The following is an 18,156-nucleotide window of genomic DNA, read 5'->3' as shown; positions in this document are numbered from 1 at the left end:
TTTACCCCTATCTGTCATTTCAGAGCCAATGGCTGCAGCTTTCTTCCTGGGCATGTCGGCATGTGGTTTATGTAGAGGAATCAAGTGTGATCATTCAGGATATTTCCCTCCACTGTTCAGGACTATGTGTGACAAGGGGACACAGTCGAGACTAGCTGTGCATGCTGGGACTTTTCCATTTAGTAGCGCCTGGCTAGAAATCTAGACAGTTGCCATGTGGCCACCTTCCCCGAGGCAACAAGGGCAAATATGTGGGTTTGGGTTTTTTTTGGAAGAATGCAGGGACAGACCCTGTCAAAACGTTCTTGTTTGCTATGAAGCTGCTGCAAGGAGTATTTGCTTAGCCCTGCTCAGGATAGTGAGAATGCAGGAGGGGTATAATGGAGTCCCAGGCTAAGGCCAGAGCTGATGCCAGTGACAGCTGAGACCTTTCCTATGCGAGTAAAACCCCGTTTCATCTTCTGCCTAGATTAAGTTAATAGAAAAAGAGTTATTGCAGCTGACACAGCTGGAGGTAAAGAGGCAACAGCTGGACACAGAGGCACTGCAGGTAGGTTGGGCTTCTGGGGCTGCCGATAATGGACCAACTGCTCATTCATGCTCTTCTCACCCCCTTCACTTGGTGCTTGGTCAGGGCTTGGGGTGGGACAGGGGACATCTCAATCCTGGTTTCCTGTGGCTCGGTGCTTCCTGCAAACACTGTTGCACTCAAAGGTCTGGACTCATTGGAAGGAAGTGGCCTCTGTTGGGTTCAGTGCGAACTGGCTAAAGGAACCCCTGCCAAACATTTCACATTTTGCTACATGATTTTTTGCTGGGTTTGCTTTGTTGTTATTATTTTTTTAACATCCAAAGCGACATTCCAAAGAGCACCTTTCATTTGTCCAGTTGCATCCACTCTGCTTAGTGGGTAGAGCCAGGGCTGTGTGTCTTTTACCGTCCCTTACAAATAGTATGGTGTTGGATGCAGAACTCAGCGCAAGTAAGAACTCCACCTTCATTTTATGCAAGGGCAAATCGCTATTCCTTTGAGTTGCAGAGAAAGGTTGAAAACAAACAGCAATGCCCAGTGAAATCTCAGAAGACAGACAAGGAGATCGTCAGTTTACCCATTGGCCTGGATGTTTGGACACCCTGTGCACTTGGCTCTTTGCCCTCCTCCTTGAATGCATCCTACAAATTGGGTACACTTGCATAACAGATGCACATTGCTGGATTCTACTTTGTCTTGGAACAAAATTTTGAAGTGTGGGGAACACACAGGCCTGGGCCAGAGCTCACCTGGTCAAGATTACACAAGTCCACAGGTAGCTCAGATTAGGTCTGTCTGTTTCTCTTCAATACCTTTGCGGTGAGTGACTTCCTTTGTGGCCAGGACCAGCCAATTCTTGCAAAGACTTGCTTTGGATTGAAGTTTTTACAGGGATAAAATGTCATGAAGTGATGACATTTCCGTGTTGTGGCACACCCACGCTGCCCAGGTCAAGACTAATCTTAGACTGAACGCTCAGTGACGTCTGGTGGCGACACTCCCAGCTCTGTGATAAGGACCTTTTCCCACAATAGTTCTATGCCAGGGGTCTGCAACCTGCGGCTCTCCAAATGTTCATGGACTACAAATCCCATCAGCCCCTGCCACGCTGAGGGGGAATTGTAGTCCATGAGTATCTGGAGAGCCGCAGGTTGCAGACCCCTGTTCTATGCTATGCTGGAGAGCGGCAGGATTAGGTAAAGGGTGGGGGGCATCAAGGGAAGTTTACAGTCAGGCCCAAATGTCTGTGTTATGCTGCGTTTCAGGAGGAAATAGCAGAGCAACGGCGAGCTCTGACCAACCTGTTGCAGCAACTGCTGAAAGAAAAGCAGCAGCGGGAAGAGGAGCTGCAGGAGATCCTGGTAAGAGCCCCAGTGCCAGTTCATCTGGGGTTTGGTATGTACTAAAGCGAGAGGATCGAAGCCTGATCCACTCAGAAGTCAGAGATGCTTTTGTCGTCCTCTAGTCTGTGTTTTCCTGGAGAGATTCCCGAAGGATCAGTAAATAATACATTTGGACAGCTCCTTCAGTTTCAAAGAATTTCACATGCATTATCTTAGAATTATTTCAAGAATAAAGCAGAAGAGTATTATCATGACCATGTTGCAGACAGGCAGGACTGAGGCTGGAAGAGAGCAGCTTGCTAAAGCGCCATTGTCAAATTCATGGCGGAGGCAACATTGAGACGGAGGCCTTCCCAGTTCAGTCTCTTAGCTGGCGTCCCCACCACTTCTTGTTGGCTGGGACTGAGAAAGCACCCTCCGGCGTCAGCTGTAGTGCTGGGGTGTGGTGGGTGTTGAAATAGGGGGAAGGTACCTCCTTCAGACATCATTGACCAGGCCTGGCCTAGTTCTGTCTGTGGTGGCATCTGAATCGTGCCATGAGAAGAACAGCTGATCATCTCAATGTACGTTACCTTTCGGCCCCTTCCCAAGCCTGCCTGGCTCCTTGCAGATGTCCAGAGACACTGAGGAGCCTGCTTATTTCTTATCAGGTAAGAAAAGTACCTGATAACCTCTTTCTTCTTTGCAGAGGGAGCTTGAGGCCAAGAGTGAGACCAAGCAGGAGAACTACTGGCTGATCCAGTACCAGCGCCTGTTGAACCAGAAGCCCCTCTCTCTCCGTCTGCAGGTGACTTACATTTGAGGCACAGCCCAAGCAGGTGCCAAGAGAATCTCGAAGGAGAAAGCCCTTGCTTACTGTTCATCCAGCACCCAGGAATCTGAGCCATTGCTCTGCAGGATTACAGTGCCCTCTCTAAGACCTGTCTTCCCTGTGGCACATTCCAGGTTGCCCAAGGCTTGGTGTACTATCAAGGGGCAGGCTAATGATGTTGATCTACTGTTTTTTTTCCCCACAGGAGGAAGGCTTGGAGAAGCAGCTAGTGACACTGCTGACTGACTTGTCAGCTGATAAGTACTTGCCAATCTTCGCCCATCATCGGATATCACTAGAAACACTCTGCTCCATGGCCCCCAGTGACCTGGCCAAGGTATGAGGTGGACAATCATGGTTCCTCCCCTGCCTTGCCATTTTGAGCAAGCGGCTTTCTGAGTGCAGGTTTTATCCCTTGGCCTGGGGAATGCAAATGTGTTGTATTTTGAAAAAGCTTTTGGAAATGCTGTCAGAACTCTCCCCTATCCCCTAGCTCCAGTTCAGAGAAGGAAGGCGGGATAGAAGTCTTTCTGCATCCATGCAATAAATAAATCCTGCATCCAAGTGCTCCTGTAATTCAGCTTAGTTGCTATTTTGAGAATAAGCATAGAGCAAGATGGAAAAGTCTTTTTTTGGTAGAGAGTAAGGATGTTCAGAGGATTCTTGGCACACTATTGGATTTGGTAGAGCTGACCTTCTCTTTCAGATCGGAATAACAGAAACTGGCCTGCAACTCTCCATCATCCGGAGGGCCCAGGAAATACATGCTGTGGCTAAAACCATACCAGGTAACGTTACTTTGTTTCTCCTATCAGTGACCTTTTTACAGATGGAGTTACCTGAACGATCCTGAAAATCCTCTGAAGGAGAAAGAGGGGACCATATCTCAGTGGCTGAGCACACACTTCAAATCCCAGGTTCAGTCTGGGCATCTCTTGCTAAAGAATCTCAGGTTAGGAAGGCTGAGTAAGACCTTTTTCTGCCCAGCGACCTTGGAAAGCTATCAGACTGGGTAACTGACCTGACTCAGTAGTGAAGAGCATAATCCATAAAACAGAAAGGGCCTGGCTCAACTCACTCAGTGGCCTTAGACAAGCCATTGGACCTCAGCCCATTCAAATATTATACACATATTATACTTTGTAGGCAAGTCTGTTAATTCTCCACGAGGATGGCTGAGTGGGCCAGCCAATCACATGTTTATGAAAATGGTTTGCACAGAACAAAATTATGCCAATCAACTTACGTTTTCTGCCTTGTAGGGATGAGCTGCAGCCCTATAGCAGACTTAAGTGTGGGGCTCAGCCCAAACTCCATCTCTTTTCCCCCACCCCATTTCTTCTCTGAGGCTGCTGATCTCCTCCTTCTACCAGCTCTGTCTTTTGTTTGCTCACAGAGCTCTTGAAGCCAGAAGAAGAAGCAATCTCTTCTACTCCAGGCCCCAGTGAGGAGCCATCTGCCCCTGAAGCCCCTTCTGCCCCACCCTTGGTAGAGCGGAACTCCGAGTGTGTGGTCTGTATGGAGCACGAGGTAAGGCCTCCTGGGTCATGCGGGGGTTGGATGCTAGTTTCCATGTGCCAGGAAGGAACAGGATTGCTCCACAGCACCTGCTCAAGTTTATGTGTGACGTACAGTTCCCCAAGCTCATGATCGCAGAATGTCCTGCTAAGATTCTCTCCCCCACCACGTATTTTTTGCTAATATAAGCACCGTAGACTGTTTGTTGCATTGTCTATACTTTAAGAAAACACATTTTGCTGATGAAAGTGATTTGGGTTGTGTAATCTTGCTCATATAAACACCATATAGACCATCTTGTTGTATTGCCCATACTTTCAGAAAGCATATTTTGCTGATGAAAACCATTTTGGTAGTGCATAACAATATATTCATGCTGATGCAAGCATAAGCTCTTAGCCGCATTCACTTTTGTAATTTAATAGAGATTTAGCCTCAACACAGGTTTTTGTTACTATTCCTACGCTGAGTTTCACAGCAGCTTCTAAGAAGAAGAAGAAGAGCTGGATTTATATCCCCACTTTAGGAGACTCAAAGGGGCTGACAAACTCCTTTCTCTTCCCCCCTCACAACAAATGCCCTGTGAGGTGGGTGGGGCTGAGAGAGCTCCAAAAAGCTGTGACTAGCCCAAGGTCACCCAGCTGGCATGTGTTGGAGTGTACAGGCTAATCTGAATTCCCCAGATAAGCCTCCACAGCCCAGGCGGCAGAGTGGGGAATCAAACCTGGTTCCTCCAGATTAGAATACACCTGCTCTTAACCACTTGGCCACTGCTGCTCCTAAGACATTTTCTGCTTCTCGTTTTGTTTTACCTTGGCCTTCAAGCAAAGCCCGCATTCTGGACTCCTTCCCCTGTTCAAAAAATACTGGCTAATGGAAGAGATGGAGGGCGTGGGAGGGACTGGCTGAGATGGTGGGGAAAGACTTGATTTGACAGCTGTCTGAGGACTCTCTCTCTCTTTTTTCCAGGCTCAAATGGTTTTCCTGAGCTGCGGCCATGTCTGCTGTTGTCAGACCTGCTCCGAGGCCTTACAGATCTGCCCACTCTGCCGCAAGGAGATTGTGCAGCGCATACGCCTCTTTCACAGTGGCTAGATGCCAACACCGAGCTCAGCGGAACAGCCTTTCCCGTCACCTATCCCCCCTTCCTCAGGTTTGGGGACAAGGGTTGCCATGGGGAAAGCCTGGATTTGCACTACCTCCTTGCACCTCACATGCCTATGTGTCCCCATCAGTTTCTCATAAAGCATGGCTGCTGTTCCCCTTCCTCTGCCATTGCTAGTCAATCACCCTTACAGGGGTCCCGAGGCCAAGATGGGAGACATTTCAGGCAGAGGGCACAGCTTGGAGAGAACGACACACGTGGCCCAGGCTGGGGAAAGTTCTTCAGAGCCAGCCTGAGATTTTTGGGAGCTTGCAAGATATATTTTTTTTAAAAGCTTGCAGTCTTGCACAGAGTGAGAATAATAATATTTAGAATTGCCAGGAACCAACCAACCTTGCCTGCCCACGGGATTGGATCTAAAGGTCTCAGTGGGAGGGAGATCACTTCTTTCTCACAAGGAATTTTAAGTAATTAAATATCTTAGACTGTGATGCAGCAGTGGCTGGTGGGTCAAAGGTGCCACAAAGTGCCCCTTCTTTGTCTTAAGGAGGGGCTGGAGGGGGCACATGCTGATGACGGCTCTTTAATTAACACCCTCTCTTACTTTTCCAGCCGGCCTGAAGACTGCCAATAACGCAACAGGCTTGAAAATGACAGCACACATTTTCCATTGTTGTTTCGCCCCCTTTTATAGTCACGATATCAGTCATGCTGAGTCTCCCCCTTTGTTTCTGCTGTTTTCTCCAAAAGGGAAGTTGGCAGGAGGGACAACTGGATCAGTTGATACTGTGCCCCTCCCACCCCCCAAAAGGAGCAGCTTACTCCCTGCTTGTCTGTTCAGTGGCGCGGTGGAGGGGGAGGAACAAGCAGATGGCCTGGTTGGGTGGAGGACAGAGTTTTGCTGTCTATGGTTAACAGTGTCTCTCAGTTAATTAGTCAGTAATTGAACCTACAGTGCCAAGCCGACACCTCCCCCGAGCATAGCCAGTAGCCACTGGTCAGGGTTGGCTGCTTCCCTTTCAGGAAAAAAACCAACGGAGTGACCATCACAGCCTCTTTTAGCTGCTTTTCCCTGTGCCTGTGCTGTCTCACAGTGGGTTTCGTGGGCACATCTCTATACAGATGTCAACCAGTTGTAAACGCAGCTTGCTCCCACAAGTTTAGGAGTGGTGTAAGGATTCTCTGAGAGAGCTGCAGTTCCCAAGCATCCATGTATGGAAGACATCTAAACCACATTACAGGTGAACACACTTTCACTGCAACGTCAGCTGAAAGTAATGGTCACTGATGCTGCTTAGATTGGCCCAAAGGACAGATGGACAAGTTAGAAGGCCCGTGGAAGGTCATCTGCTGTATGCAGGCGATTGCCAGAGGTATATTGTCACACTGTGTTATGCATGAATCTGTTTTCCAGTGTTGGTCCCTCCACTGCAATTGTCTCATGTATCCAGAAGAGAAATAAAGGATCTGAACCCTAGACTTTCTGTTATTTCATTCCTTACAATTGCCCGTCACCCTTTGTCCAAGAAGCTCAGAGTAGCATAATTAGTTGACTTTGTTCAGCTTTCCACCTAAAAACAAACCATATTATTAGCCAGACATGATGAAGAATAACACTGTACTTACTAGACAACCATGCCCTACCATAATCGGAGAGTGTCACAAAAACCCCATGCCACTGATAAGTTCTACGTCCTTTCTAATTCTGAATGAGTTTAGTATGTAACAAAATCACTGAGCAGATCTGAGCAATAAGCAAAGTTGCAAGTTGACCGATACACAAAGCATCACCATGATTTACAGCCTGTTGTACATATGGAGAACTGCACAACTTATCTGGCCCCACTCAAGGCCTAGAGCAGGGGTAGGGAACCTGCGGCTCTCCAGATGTTCAGGAACTACAATTCCCATCAGCCTCTGTCAGCATGGCCAATTGGCCATGCTGGTAGGGGCTGATGGGAATTGTAGTTCCTGAACATCTGGAGAGCCGCAGGTTCCCTACCCCTGGCCTAGAGTGTTAGCTACAGTTCAATATCAGCAGGCTTGCATCAATAATAGGGAAGGTAGGAACTGCCAGAAATCACCCCAAAGCAGAGGAGAGCAGACACTCATTCTATATGACCTCATAGGGTTGTGAAAATAATATGACATAATGGGAAACGATTTTGAACTAAATGAGGAAGGGTGGGATGAAAATTTAATGGACTGAAAAAATATATATCTGAAACGATATAATCAAAAATAAAAAGAATTGACAACAATATAGTAGATTTGTGCCACACACAGCAGTCCAAAGAAACATGGTAAAAATATAACCTAAAAAGCTGTGGGAGAAAATCTTAAAGCAAAACAGAAGCAAACTAGTTTTTATAACCTGAAAAAGATAACAACTGAACACAAGAGCAGTCACGAAGGGGAAATAAAGTCAAGATAAGACACCAGGCATGAACAACAGTTCGAAGTCGAAGGACATGAAGGTGTGTGGAAAACAATAAAATAGAGTTTGGAATTATTTAAAAAAACAGATGAAGGGGAATAATTAAACTGTGACACTACAGACAGTGAAGATAATATGTTATTTAACATCTCCATACAAGTGGAGTTAATTGAACAAGCGCTAATGGCTTATTCCTAGAATGTAGAACTTTAAAAAGGCAAAAAAAGTGTTAGAAGTATTTACAAATGATATGTAAACTGGAAGCTTTATAAGAGAAATTTTTATGCCAAAAAAGCTAACACAAACAAAACAGTAGAAGATGAAAAGTAATAAATGTTTAGCAAACAGGAGTGTGATCAGAGTTTAAATAGTGTTTATTGAAGCAGACAATATGCCTTGCTGTGTTAAAACCCACAAAGCCCTCCAGAGAGATAAAATCTACTATGCAGGAGGAAAGAACAAAGTTCGCCACAGTGAGGCCCTAGGACAGTGATGGCGAACCTTTTCGAGACTGAGTGCCCAAACTGCAACCCAAACCTCACTTATTTATCGCAAAGTGCCAACAATTTAACCAGAAGACTGAGATCTTAGTTTAGAAAAAACAACTCAAACATTACGATCTTTTGTCTTAAAAGGCATTGTGCTCTGCCACACACTCGAACTGTGGCAGAGGTGGTGGGGGAAGGTGCGCTCTCTGTGGACCTGACATGGTGCCCAAGTGAGCTCGGGGTTACTGGGCCTGCTGCCTGGTCTGGTAATGAGGTGGGGGAGAGGGGGTACTCGTAGGGCAGTAGATGGTACTTACAGCAAATCAGGTTGACTCAAGAGGACCTCCCTGAACCTCAGCCCCAGCCGACAACAGCCTCTGGCGGTGCGGGGAGAGGTGGGAAGGGGGAGGCTATGATTCTGTACTGGGGTGAAGGCACGCGTGCCCACAGAGTGGGCTCTGAGTGCCACCTCTGGCACCCGTGCCATAGGTTCACCACCACTGTAAAAGGGCAAGATAAAATATAACAAAAAAATAGACAATTGGGTACAATTGTATTAATATTGCTCAGTCAACTACCCCACAGATAATAACAGTGACTATATTTACATAGAATTGGGTAGAAAGGCTACTGTTCAAGATTTTTTACATCTCTTAACTGATGAGCATCAGTTTTCATGGAGTTTACTAAATGTTTACTAAATGATACTCAACAGCAGACGAACATGCTTTCTTTTGACTTTGTGGGAATTTAGAAATTCCACCTTTAGAAAAAAACATATTATTTTAAAATACAGGAACAGGGTGTCATAACAGTCAGCACTGCTAAACTTAATAGATGTTTTAAAAAATTAATTTTAGTTGGGTTTTTTTTAGTTTTTGTAGGGGGGTTATTCTAGACAAAGGATAATACAAGACTGAACAGTGTGGGCATTCACCTGCAATATTCAACAATAAAATTTGTGACTCAGGCCAAAACAGGAGCCCTGTTCACATTACAGTAGCCCTGCTTACAAAATGCAGGGAACATCTGTACACTATCCCCTTCATTTTTCCTTATTATGTGCATTGAGTAATTCTCTTATTACATTCAGTGCATGTGGTGGTAAATCTGTAAATGAAATCACACATTTACCTAGGTACTGATCCCCAATTTCAACTGTAAAGAGAACATCTGTTGGCCCTTACAAACAGATGTTTTCATGTCCATGCAAGATGTACCTGTGCTCATTGTAACACGTGAGCAAGGCTTGAGAATCTTATGAGCATCCTGAATGAATGTATGTACGTCTGTAAGCAAGACCAAATATTTGTTCACTTTACACATTAAATCAGGGACCAGTACCTAGACTAGATAAATGTGGAGTTGCAGTCACCATGTTCAGCTGCACATACTGTTAATGTAACATGAGAATTACTCAATGCAAGTCTATAGAAAAGTATTTGCATTTGGGCTCAAGTCACCCACAGATGAAGTTTCAACATTCTGAGAGCACTTGGCATGCTGTAATCTATAACTTTGTAAGTTACACACACTTACACACACACACAAGACTGATTATGTTCCCAGACACACTGTGTTAAGAGTAGGTGAGAATTTTAAAGGTAAAGTGCTGGGGAGGGAGAAGAGCAACCTGTTCAAACTCTTGAGAGTGTCATGGAGCAGAAGATATGAGAAGTCAGAGGCAGATTCCCCAGTCACTTGTGCCAAGTAACTGAAATCCTGCAACTTTCAGGCCCAGTTGGGCTCACCATCTTCTCCTTAAGGAGGCTGTCAGTTTGGTATTAGGCCCACTTTAACTTCCTGGTAGCAGCATTCCCACCCGTTTCCAGTCTGCATAAACAAAAGATACATCTTCTGTTAACAAGTCATCAATTAAAGATTAAAGTTTAGCCTGGGTGGGGCTTCACTAATCAGGCTGGGCTTTATCTGATGTTCACAATCCTCAGTTCACTCACTGGAGACCGGCTCTGTTAGTTAACTAGGCTGGGAGACCTCCAACGCCAGAGAGGCACCGGAGGAACTGGGATCATAAAAGCAAGCTGCAGTAGCTAGAAGAAAATAAGTCCAAGACAGTCCACGTTCATAGACCAAAATGACGATGCCCCCCACCAGTGCGCAGCTGGGCAGGCACATGGTGGAATGCGGCATTTGCTACGAAGCCTACAGAGTAGCTTCTCACGGGCGGGTCCCTAAACTACTGTGGTGCCATCACTCCCTCTGCTTGGCCTGCCTGAGGAAACTGGTCTGCCAGACCCCAGCGTACTCATTTGTGGTCTGCCCCTTTTGCCGAATGGTGACACTTCTGCCTGAACAAGGACTGCAGGCCTTGAAGGACGATGAAGCCCTTCTACAGGAGATGGCACCACAAGGACTGGAAGTAATGGACTCAGACGAGGAGCCAGTGGATGACAAAGACTCTTCCAGATCTCCCAGCTGGCCCGTCAGGACCTCAGCCGTAGCCTTAGACATGGAGTTTAACTACATGGCCAGCTCACCCATCATCACAGTCAGCAGTCTAGTCCCAGCGTATGCCACTGGTCTCCATTCTGGAATGGGGAGTTTGGGCAGGTTTCAGCTGCAGGACTTACCAAACACCCTGCTGGTTCAGTTCCCCAGCAGCTCCCCCCGCCCAGACTCCCAGCTACCTCCACCATCAGTGGAAAATGTCCGGCTTTGCTTTGCAGTGGCCATCATCCTACTCATCATCTCAGTCTTCTTCTCACTGGTCTTCTTCAAGTAAGGAAGTCTAGAGATGCTGACGGGCTTTAGTTTTTCAGCCAAAGAAAGAAGAATTGAGGAAGAATCCTTTCACCTGTTCAGCACCGCCATGGGACTTTGCGCAGGTCTCTGGACATGACTCTCTTCTACCCTGCCCATGGACACAGGTCATGTTATGACCAACATCTGGATGGACAGATTTAGGGCCCAAAGTTGGGGTCTGGTGCATATTGTTTCTAACAAGGATGGGATTGAGGGTAGACCTTGCAAAAGGCCTCACAGAAAAAGGATAAGTTTGTTTTATTAATTCTGTTCTGTTTGTAAATTGCAATCTAGATATTTGAGTCTCAGCAAACTGCCCAGAGCTCTAAATGTTTCCAAGAGCCGAGATCCAAATTACATAGCAGTTGAGGTCTAGCGAAGTTCTGTCCTGCAGACTGTTCTTAAGATGCTTATTCAGAAACAAAGCATCACTTAGTCTAGGGCATACTTGCTGTCGTCTTTCCTCACCAAAAGATGACAGGATTTTTAACCCACCATTTCCTGGACCTTCTTTATTCATAGTAGCAGCTGCTGCCATTAAATCAGTTGAACTGACTGCAACTCTTGGAAGATTTGAGGCAAGCAAGCTCTCTAGGCTTCCTTCCTGCACATGCATTTCACAAAAGGATTCACTTTTGTAAGAGATTTAACAACTTTTTTGGGGCAGGGGCAGGAGAAAGGAAAAGATGTTCTTCATCCAGGAGAACACAAATAATTTGATTCAGGAATCTTGTCTGTGTCATAAACATGCAAAATAGTGATTTGTCAATTTCCGTATAGCACACCCATGACCCCGGCTGGTATTTGGATGGGAGACCTCCAAGGAATACTGGGATCCTGACACAGAATCAGGCAATGGCAAACCACCTCTGAATCTCTCTTGCCTTGAAAACCCTATGGGGTCGTTGTAAGTCAGCTGTGACTTGAAGGCAAGGAAAAAATACAGCACATGGGTCATTTTAGATGTTGTTTTTAACCAGTGCTATTGTGGTCCTTTGTGGTTTAGACATTGTTATTTTAATTCCTTGCTGCCTATTGTTCTTATTCAAGTATGCTTGCACCATTTTAATAAATTATTTTGATTATATTTTGTGGTGTTTTGTCTTCAGGCTGCTTCAAGCTAATTCCAGCATCTAGGCTCATGTGGCTACATCTAGGCTAACTGTTTGAAACTGTTGCTGCAGGTAGCCTACCTTAAAGGGGTGACTTTCTTGATTTAATCCCAAGAAGGTTGGAAGCTCGCCTCTTGGCTTCTGGCTGTTTGGATAGTGAAAAAGGGCTGGTGGCAGCTACCAAGACTGAGGTTGAGGATTTATACCTAGGTTTTCTAACTTTTTGTTTGGCTGACATATCCCAAAAATCTCTTGGATTAAGGGTTTCTGAAAGGAATTCTATCCTGCTCTCCCAGATCCTAGTTCAGCACTCTAACCTCTATACAACAATGGCTGCCTAAATACACACCCCAAGCTCCAATCTAGAAGAAAGACTGATTATGTACAAGGTGTCTTGTGCGCAACGGGGGTAAATGTCCACTGCAGCAAGATTTCTTGTACGGATATATTTCCTCAAGTTCTGCTTTCACTTTCCATTCTCACCGTGGGAAGTGACGTTACTTCCAGCGTGACTTTTAATTTGCTTCACCACCAGAGCAGGCAGATTTGCCAATGAGCACAGCTTTGCCCTGGACATGTTCCCTCCACCCACATCCAGCCTACCTAGCTCCATCTTTCTCACTCACTCACATTGCTGTCCACATGTTTTCCCTCAACCCCGCCCCCCTATGTAGCTAGCTCCTTCCTGCTTTTCTAAATGCTCATATTGAGATATTGGTATCTAGATGATAAAATAACAAAGAGGGCTTTTCTAAGGAACAGTACAAGAAGGCTCTCTTTTGGCTCAACCCCATCTTCCCCACTCTACTCCTGCCCTCCCCACTAACCAAAGTGGCTTTTAAAAACCTTATTTCAAACACGTCTTTATTTTAAAAGAAGCCTCTCTTTTCTCCTGCAGCAGAAGGAAGTGTATGGTTGTCTTTGTATGGAGAGGAGGGGGAGAGAATATCAGTTCTACACATGGTCTCCTTTGTCAGCGGTGTGTGGTCTAGGGAATTGCTTTGCCTCATTCATTTAGGGGGGAGATTATTTTTGGAAAGGGCTACAATATCAATATATTGATATAATAGTAATTAAAAGGCTTTCACAAAGCCAGCAATTTTGAGACCAGTGGGTGTGATGAGAGCTGTGTCTTTAAGAATGATTTTATGGGTAAAGAGAACCAGGAAAAGAAGGCCCTGCAAAATTCTCAGCAGAAAACTGTGCAGCAGGAGTTAGTGCCTCCTTGAAACATGAGCAGACCCCACGACAAGCCCACTGCGCAATGGAAAGCCCCGAGGTAAGTGTTCCATATACAACGGGCCAAAGCATCCCCTTTGGCAGACAACTTTCTAGCAGGCACATTCACACACAGCTAAGATATTGGTCAGTTATCCTTCCTTCCAGGGCAAAAAACAAGTCACTGAGCAGAGCACAAATGTCTGGGATCAAAGCAGAGTTGGAAGCACAAGTCTGGCCATTAGGGAGAGGGTAGGTAATTATGAGCTCTTTGGGGCACAACTCTGCCCAAAGATGCGAAAAAAATGCTAGCAATGTAAGCAATTAAGAAGAGCACTGTTCAAAGATACATTTAGTTTGATTCATAGTAAGGCTGTACTGCTTAGAAACTGCTTTAGTGAAGTAGCCTAAGCAGGGGAGCCAGAAAACCCTTCCTGAAAGTGGACAGACTTTTCAGTGACTCAAGGCCAAGGAGCGCAGCTCTACTGATTCTGTGCTAAGACCAGGCCCCTACTGGATCTTCGCCTGCAGTCCCATAAATTACTACAGCATGTCCACCTCTGTACTAATCTGTCTGGAGGCAAAGGGCATGGTTACTTAGTGGGGAAATGCACACACTTTGTACAAGGAAGCATTCTGACATTTCACATGCTCTACACCTAAGCCAAAGGTTCTGGGGCTGAGCAGTGATTCCGGCAAGCTTTGATTCTTGTACTTGTTTAGAATGTAAACCAGTTCAAATATCAGGAAAAGCTCCAGCCTGGACAGCAAGTAGTTAACTTTGATCCAGCAAATAAATCTGGAGAGGAGAATGAGCACAACAGGAGGGTTATGGCTATAAGCAGCAAAAGGGGAAATACTGACTGTCAAACTCACTGTCAACCTGCATTTGCAATATGGGGATAATACTGAGTTAGCCACAGAGGGCTCTTATTACAATTGTTAAAGAACATCAACGCTCATATAGCACTGCATAAATGCCAAGTGTAAACAAAGCAAGCAACCCTGATTTTAAAAATACCAGGTGATCCAGAAGACAGTTTAAATTGCACTTTTATTGTTCAAGAAGTGAGCTCATATTTTAATTCTGCCAAGGTCTAAACAAAAGGAGAGCCGTGGCGCCGGTTAGTTTCATGTCCAAGCTGCTCAATTCCACGCTTACTCCTGAAGAGAAGAGGGCAACACAGAGCATCCGTAACGGTGACAAGAGGGGAGACAGCATGGGGCCTGGCTTGTTGTAAGCAACCTGGCTTCAAAAGCGTTCATTTCCTTCAAAGTGCTCTGCTTACCCATACAGTCTATCAAATCAAATCTTTGTCAGGGGATGGGGGTGGAGGGGAGAAAAGCAGCAGTCAAATCTTGGAATTAAATACCAGACTTAGTACGCCAGGTTGAATGAAACATTTAAATATCCATTCTCCTTTGAATAAAGGACGTTGACTGCCTTGATCGACTAACAGCAACAACGAAACACCATTATGTGCCAGAGGACAATACATACATCATGATTATCCTGTTGATGCAGCTTCAAAAATAGTTCTGTGTGGCCACAGATGAGTTGTGTGCATGATTACAGGATCACATGATTAGACACTTGTAACTGGGGAGATCCGCTTTGTATCCAGGCAGTCCAACAAGAGTTTGGGATGCTCGCTCTGCAAGCTTGTTTCAGAAGCTCCTGATGGCACAAAGAGGCAAGAGTAATATCCAATGCACCCCGAAAAAGTCTATGTGTAACAGTTCATTTTGAATGCTGCTCTGTGCCTCAAGAACAAGATAATCAGCTGGTCCCATATGGAAGGAAAAAATCAAGACCCTGTCCCAGACGTGTGTATTTTTAAGGTTCGCATATGGGTGGTTGTGGAATTATAGACACAAGGAGCGACTTGAAATCTCTTCTTTAAACAGGTCGTTTCACACTGGAGGTCAACATAACCTGTTTTGTGCAAAGTAACTTGAAAACCAAAGGCTAGCCAAGATTAGTTTAACATTTCATCTGGTTTACTGGTAAGCCAAAGATGCTCCCCCCCCCGCACCAACACACACATTCAGGTTAATGGGACAGGCTATTTGAACAGGATTAAAGGTCACTAGAAATACTCCAGGGGTCAAGAGAACAGCAGTCACTACTCTTCATCCATGAAAAGGATAATAGAGTCAACCATGCATGCTGCTTCTCACCTTTCAGAGGCCTCTAGCAATTTAGATTTCCAGCAACGAGTCGGCACTTAAGGAACTGCTAGTGGCAAAGGATTGGACCCTCCTGCAGCACCAGGCAGAAAGCAAAACAAAATGCTAACTACATTGCTCACCCCTACCCACCACTATGTGCAAGCAAGGCATTGCGGGGAATTGCCCCAATATCTAGCCGACCTACATGTGCCTGCAATCAAAATATGCAGAGGCATGGGTTTGGAATGACAGATTCTTTTGAAAACCAGCCAAAGGCTGGGGAGCTGGAGGATAAAAGCTAAACACCTCTGAGCCTTTGTGCTGATGTTCACATGGAGATGGAATCCTGCAGCTGGGGAGGGCACAACCCCGGCCCCTCCTCCACCTCCTTGTTTGCATAAGTAGGATTAGTAGGACAGATATGTGCATGCAAGAAAGAGAGAGGCTGACTTCTTGAATCGGTCCAGGTTCACAGAAGTCAGGACACGAGGACAAGGTCTTTAACCCCCCACCCTGCAAATAATGGTCAGCAACTTACAGGGGCTGCCCTGCCCTGAATAAGCAATCCAGGCAGCTCCACTACAACAGTTCCATCCATTTCAGGCCATGGCCGCTCAATCAACTTGCACCCACCCTAAGTCTTGCCGTGTTGTTCACCCAAGCCAATCCAGGTCATCGTCGTCATCGTCATCCCCAAAGAGAGGAGTTGGAGGCGGTCGGCCCTTCATGCTCTGAAAATCCCCAAGAGATAAGTTAGGTCAACACTGCTGAGAAGGTTACAGACTGGGTCATGAACATCTCGTGCTAACAAAAGTTACATTTTGGGATGTGAATTAGATATGTCACTACCATCATGATGTCTAATGGCAAAAATGGGCAGTTTGCATCAGTCACAAAAGCAACACAGCCAAACCACCGACAGACAGTTTTCACACGGTCCTCAGGTTTGTAAAACACTTAAATTAAAAAGGGAATTAGCTAAGATTAGCTGGTTGAGGGCAGAATATGCTCATTACCCTTATAAAGTTGAGAGTTAAAGGAAAAAAATATGGGGGTGGGGCAGGCTGGGAATTAAGCAATCTTAAGAAATCCTTGGGGAGGAATATTTGGGACAGGGAAAAGGTCCGCTTGGGCCTGCTTGATCGCATAATAAATGAGTTGAAGTGCCCATGAGCCAGAAAACAAATGGGGCCACTTGCAGTTAAAGGAGTGATTTCTGCACACTGGGGAGATTCCCCAGGTAAGCAAATGCTGGTTGTGCACGCATACATACATATGTTGACAAAAGCAGTAACTCTGTCCCTCAACCAGCTAGAAAAGAACTGAGCATGTTCATTAGCCTCCAACAGGTATGGAGGATTGTGTGTTAATGGAAGTGGGGGGGGGGAGAGAACAATGATTATAATATCGGTCTGCTCAAGCCCCTATAAGCTTACAGGGTTCTGAAAGAGAGATTAGCATGGGTGGAAAGTTTCTCAACTGTTTATTTCTAGTCTTCTTCCACTCTTCAAGGCCCTAAATTGTTTAAGCAAACGTGCACCTATTTCCTTGATTCTGTTACTGGTTATGCTGTAGCTAGCCATGAAAAAGGCAGGGAAGATATCTCTTCTCCTCTGATCATTATCAATCGTGAGCAAACCCAAGTTCATTTCCCAGTTACATGAGCTAGAAGTTTTTTAACAACCAGCACCACCCCAGCACCAGAAAGATAAGGCAACTGGCCTGCCTAAATGCCCACACCTCTAAGTACAGATAAGACCCCCAAACATTAAACATGGATCTGCCATTCCAAATGCTAGTGGCTTCCATGGCTAGTGGAGCAGCAGTGGCGCAGGAGGTTAAGAGCTCGTATATCTAATCTGGAGGAATTGGGTTTGATTCCCAGCTCTGCCACCTGAGCTGTGGAGGCTTATCTGGGGAATTCAGATTAGCCTGTACACTCCCACACACGCCAGCTGGGTGACCTTGGGCTAGTCACAGCTTCTCGGAGCTCTCTCAGCCCCACCTACCTCGCAGGGTGTTTGTTGTGAGGGGGAAAGGGCAAGGAAATTGTAAGCCCCTTTGAGTCTCCTGCAGGAGAGAAAGGGGGGATATAAATCCAAACTCTTCTCTTCTTCTTCACCTCCACGGCATGCTCCAAAGTGCCAAACCCAGAATCCTCTGGGAATGAGCCCCCACCCCCAATCTCCTTACCAATTCTTCGTCCTCGTCCTCTTCCTGTTGCCCTCCTGACATATGGGACTTGTGAGTTACACCTTTAGATGTACTGCCCTGATCTTCATGGAGACTGAGAAAAGGAAGAAAAGGAACAAAGGGAAATTATACGACTTCAGGAAAGGGAGGGGTGGATGCTGTACGTAAAAGCTTATGCATACAGAATTGCTGCAATCACATTTGCTCCCCGCCTCTTAGCATTTGAGTCCTGGGGTGTATACCCAATTTGTAAGAGAGGACTAAAAGGCAGTTAGTTTTAAATGGTGTTGGGAGGCAAGCCACAAGCGGGAAGTTCAGAGCACCACACTGGTCAAACCGTACAGTTTCTGCAGTCATATGCTTGCTGTCCTAAGAAGGCTCAGCAAGGAAGACGGAACACAACGGGGTCCATAGCTCAGCTGGCACTGCTGCTGAAAGGCACAGGGGTTGTGACCTAAAGCAGG

The 18,156-nt window shown here is 45.9% G+C and overlaps 3 protein-coding genes across 6 annotated transcripts in view; 2 read left to right on the top strand and 1 right to left on the bottom strand.

Annotated features, from left to right (window-relative positions):
- The window catches only part of LRSAM1 (leucine rich repeat and sterile alpha motif containing 1), a 34,671-nt gene extending 27,885 nt beyond the window's left edge, over positions 1 to 6,786 (top strand). The window contains exons 19-25 of the mRNA XM_048512096.1: positions 470 to 550; positions 1,798 to 1,893; positions 2,564 to 2,662; positions 2,892 to 3,023; positions 3,393 to 3,474; positions 4,083 to 4,216; positions 5,174 to 6,786. Coding sequence (XP_048368053.1) covers positions 470 to 550; positions 1,798 to 1,893; positions 2,564 to 2,662; positions 2,892 to 3,023; positions 3,393 to 3,474; positions 4,083 to 4,216; positions 5,174 to 5,299 — 750 coding nt within the window. The 3' untranslated portion in view covers positions 5,300 to 6,786. The remainder of the gene's footprint in view (positions 1 to 469; positions 551 to 1,797; positions 1,894 to 2,563; positions 2,663 to 2,891; positions 3,024 to 3,392; positions 3,475 to 4,082; positions 4,217 to 5,173) is intronic.
- A 3,415-nt stretch (positions 6,787 to 10,201) lies between these two features.
- On the top strand, positions 10,202 to 12,084 carry LOC125442087 (E3 ubiquitin-protein ligase rnf152-like). The gene has a single exon (XM_048513225.1). The coding sequence runs from the start codon at positions 10,330 to 10,332 to the stop codon at positions 10,975 to 10,977; it is 648 nt and encodes a 215-aa protein (XP_048369182.1). The 5' UTR covers positions 10,202 to 10,329; the 3' UTR covers positions 10,978 to 12,084.
- Positions 12,085 to 14,362: 2,278 nt separating this feature from the next.
- The window catches only part of FKBP15 (FKBP prolyl isomerase family member 15), a 35,772-nt gene continuing 31,978 nt past the window's right edge, over positions 14,363 to 18,156 (bottom strand). For 3 of the 4 annotated variants that reach the window (XM_048512559.1, XM_048512562.1, XM_048512561.1), the window contains 2 exons: positions 17,693 to 17,786; positions 14,363 to 16,230 (listed from right to left, as the gene is read on the bottom strand). In XM_048512559.1, the coding sequence (XP_048368516.1) occupies positions 16,153 to 16,230; positions 17,693 to 17,786 (172 nt within the window). In that variant the 3' untranslated portion in view covers positions 14,363 to 16,152. The remainder of the gene's footprint in view (positions 16,231 to 17,692; positions 17,787 to 18,156) is intronic. The other variant, XM_048512560.1, reaches the window with a different exon arrangement.

Source organism: Sphaerodactylus townsendi, linkage group LG12 (genome assembly GCF_021028975.2).
Source record: "Sphaerodactylus townsendi isolate TG3544 linkage group LG12, MPM_Stown_v2.3, whole genome shotgun sequence".
Taxonomy (NCBI): domain Eukaryota; kingdom Metazoa; phylum Chordata; class Lepidosauria; order Squamata; family Sphaerodactylidae; genus Sphaerodactylus; species Sphaerodactylus townsendi.
The sequence above is the reverse complement of the archived record's forward strand: the minus strand, read 5'-3'. Positions and strand labels throughout refer to the sequence as shown.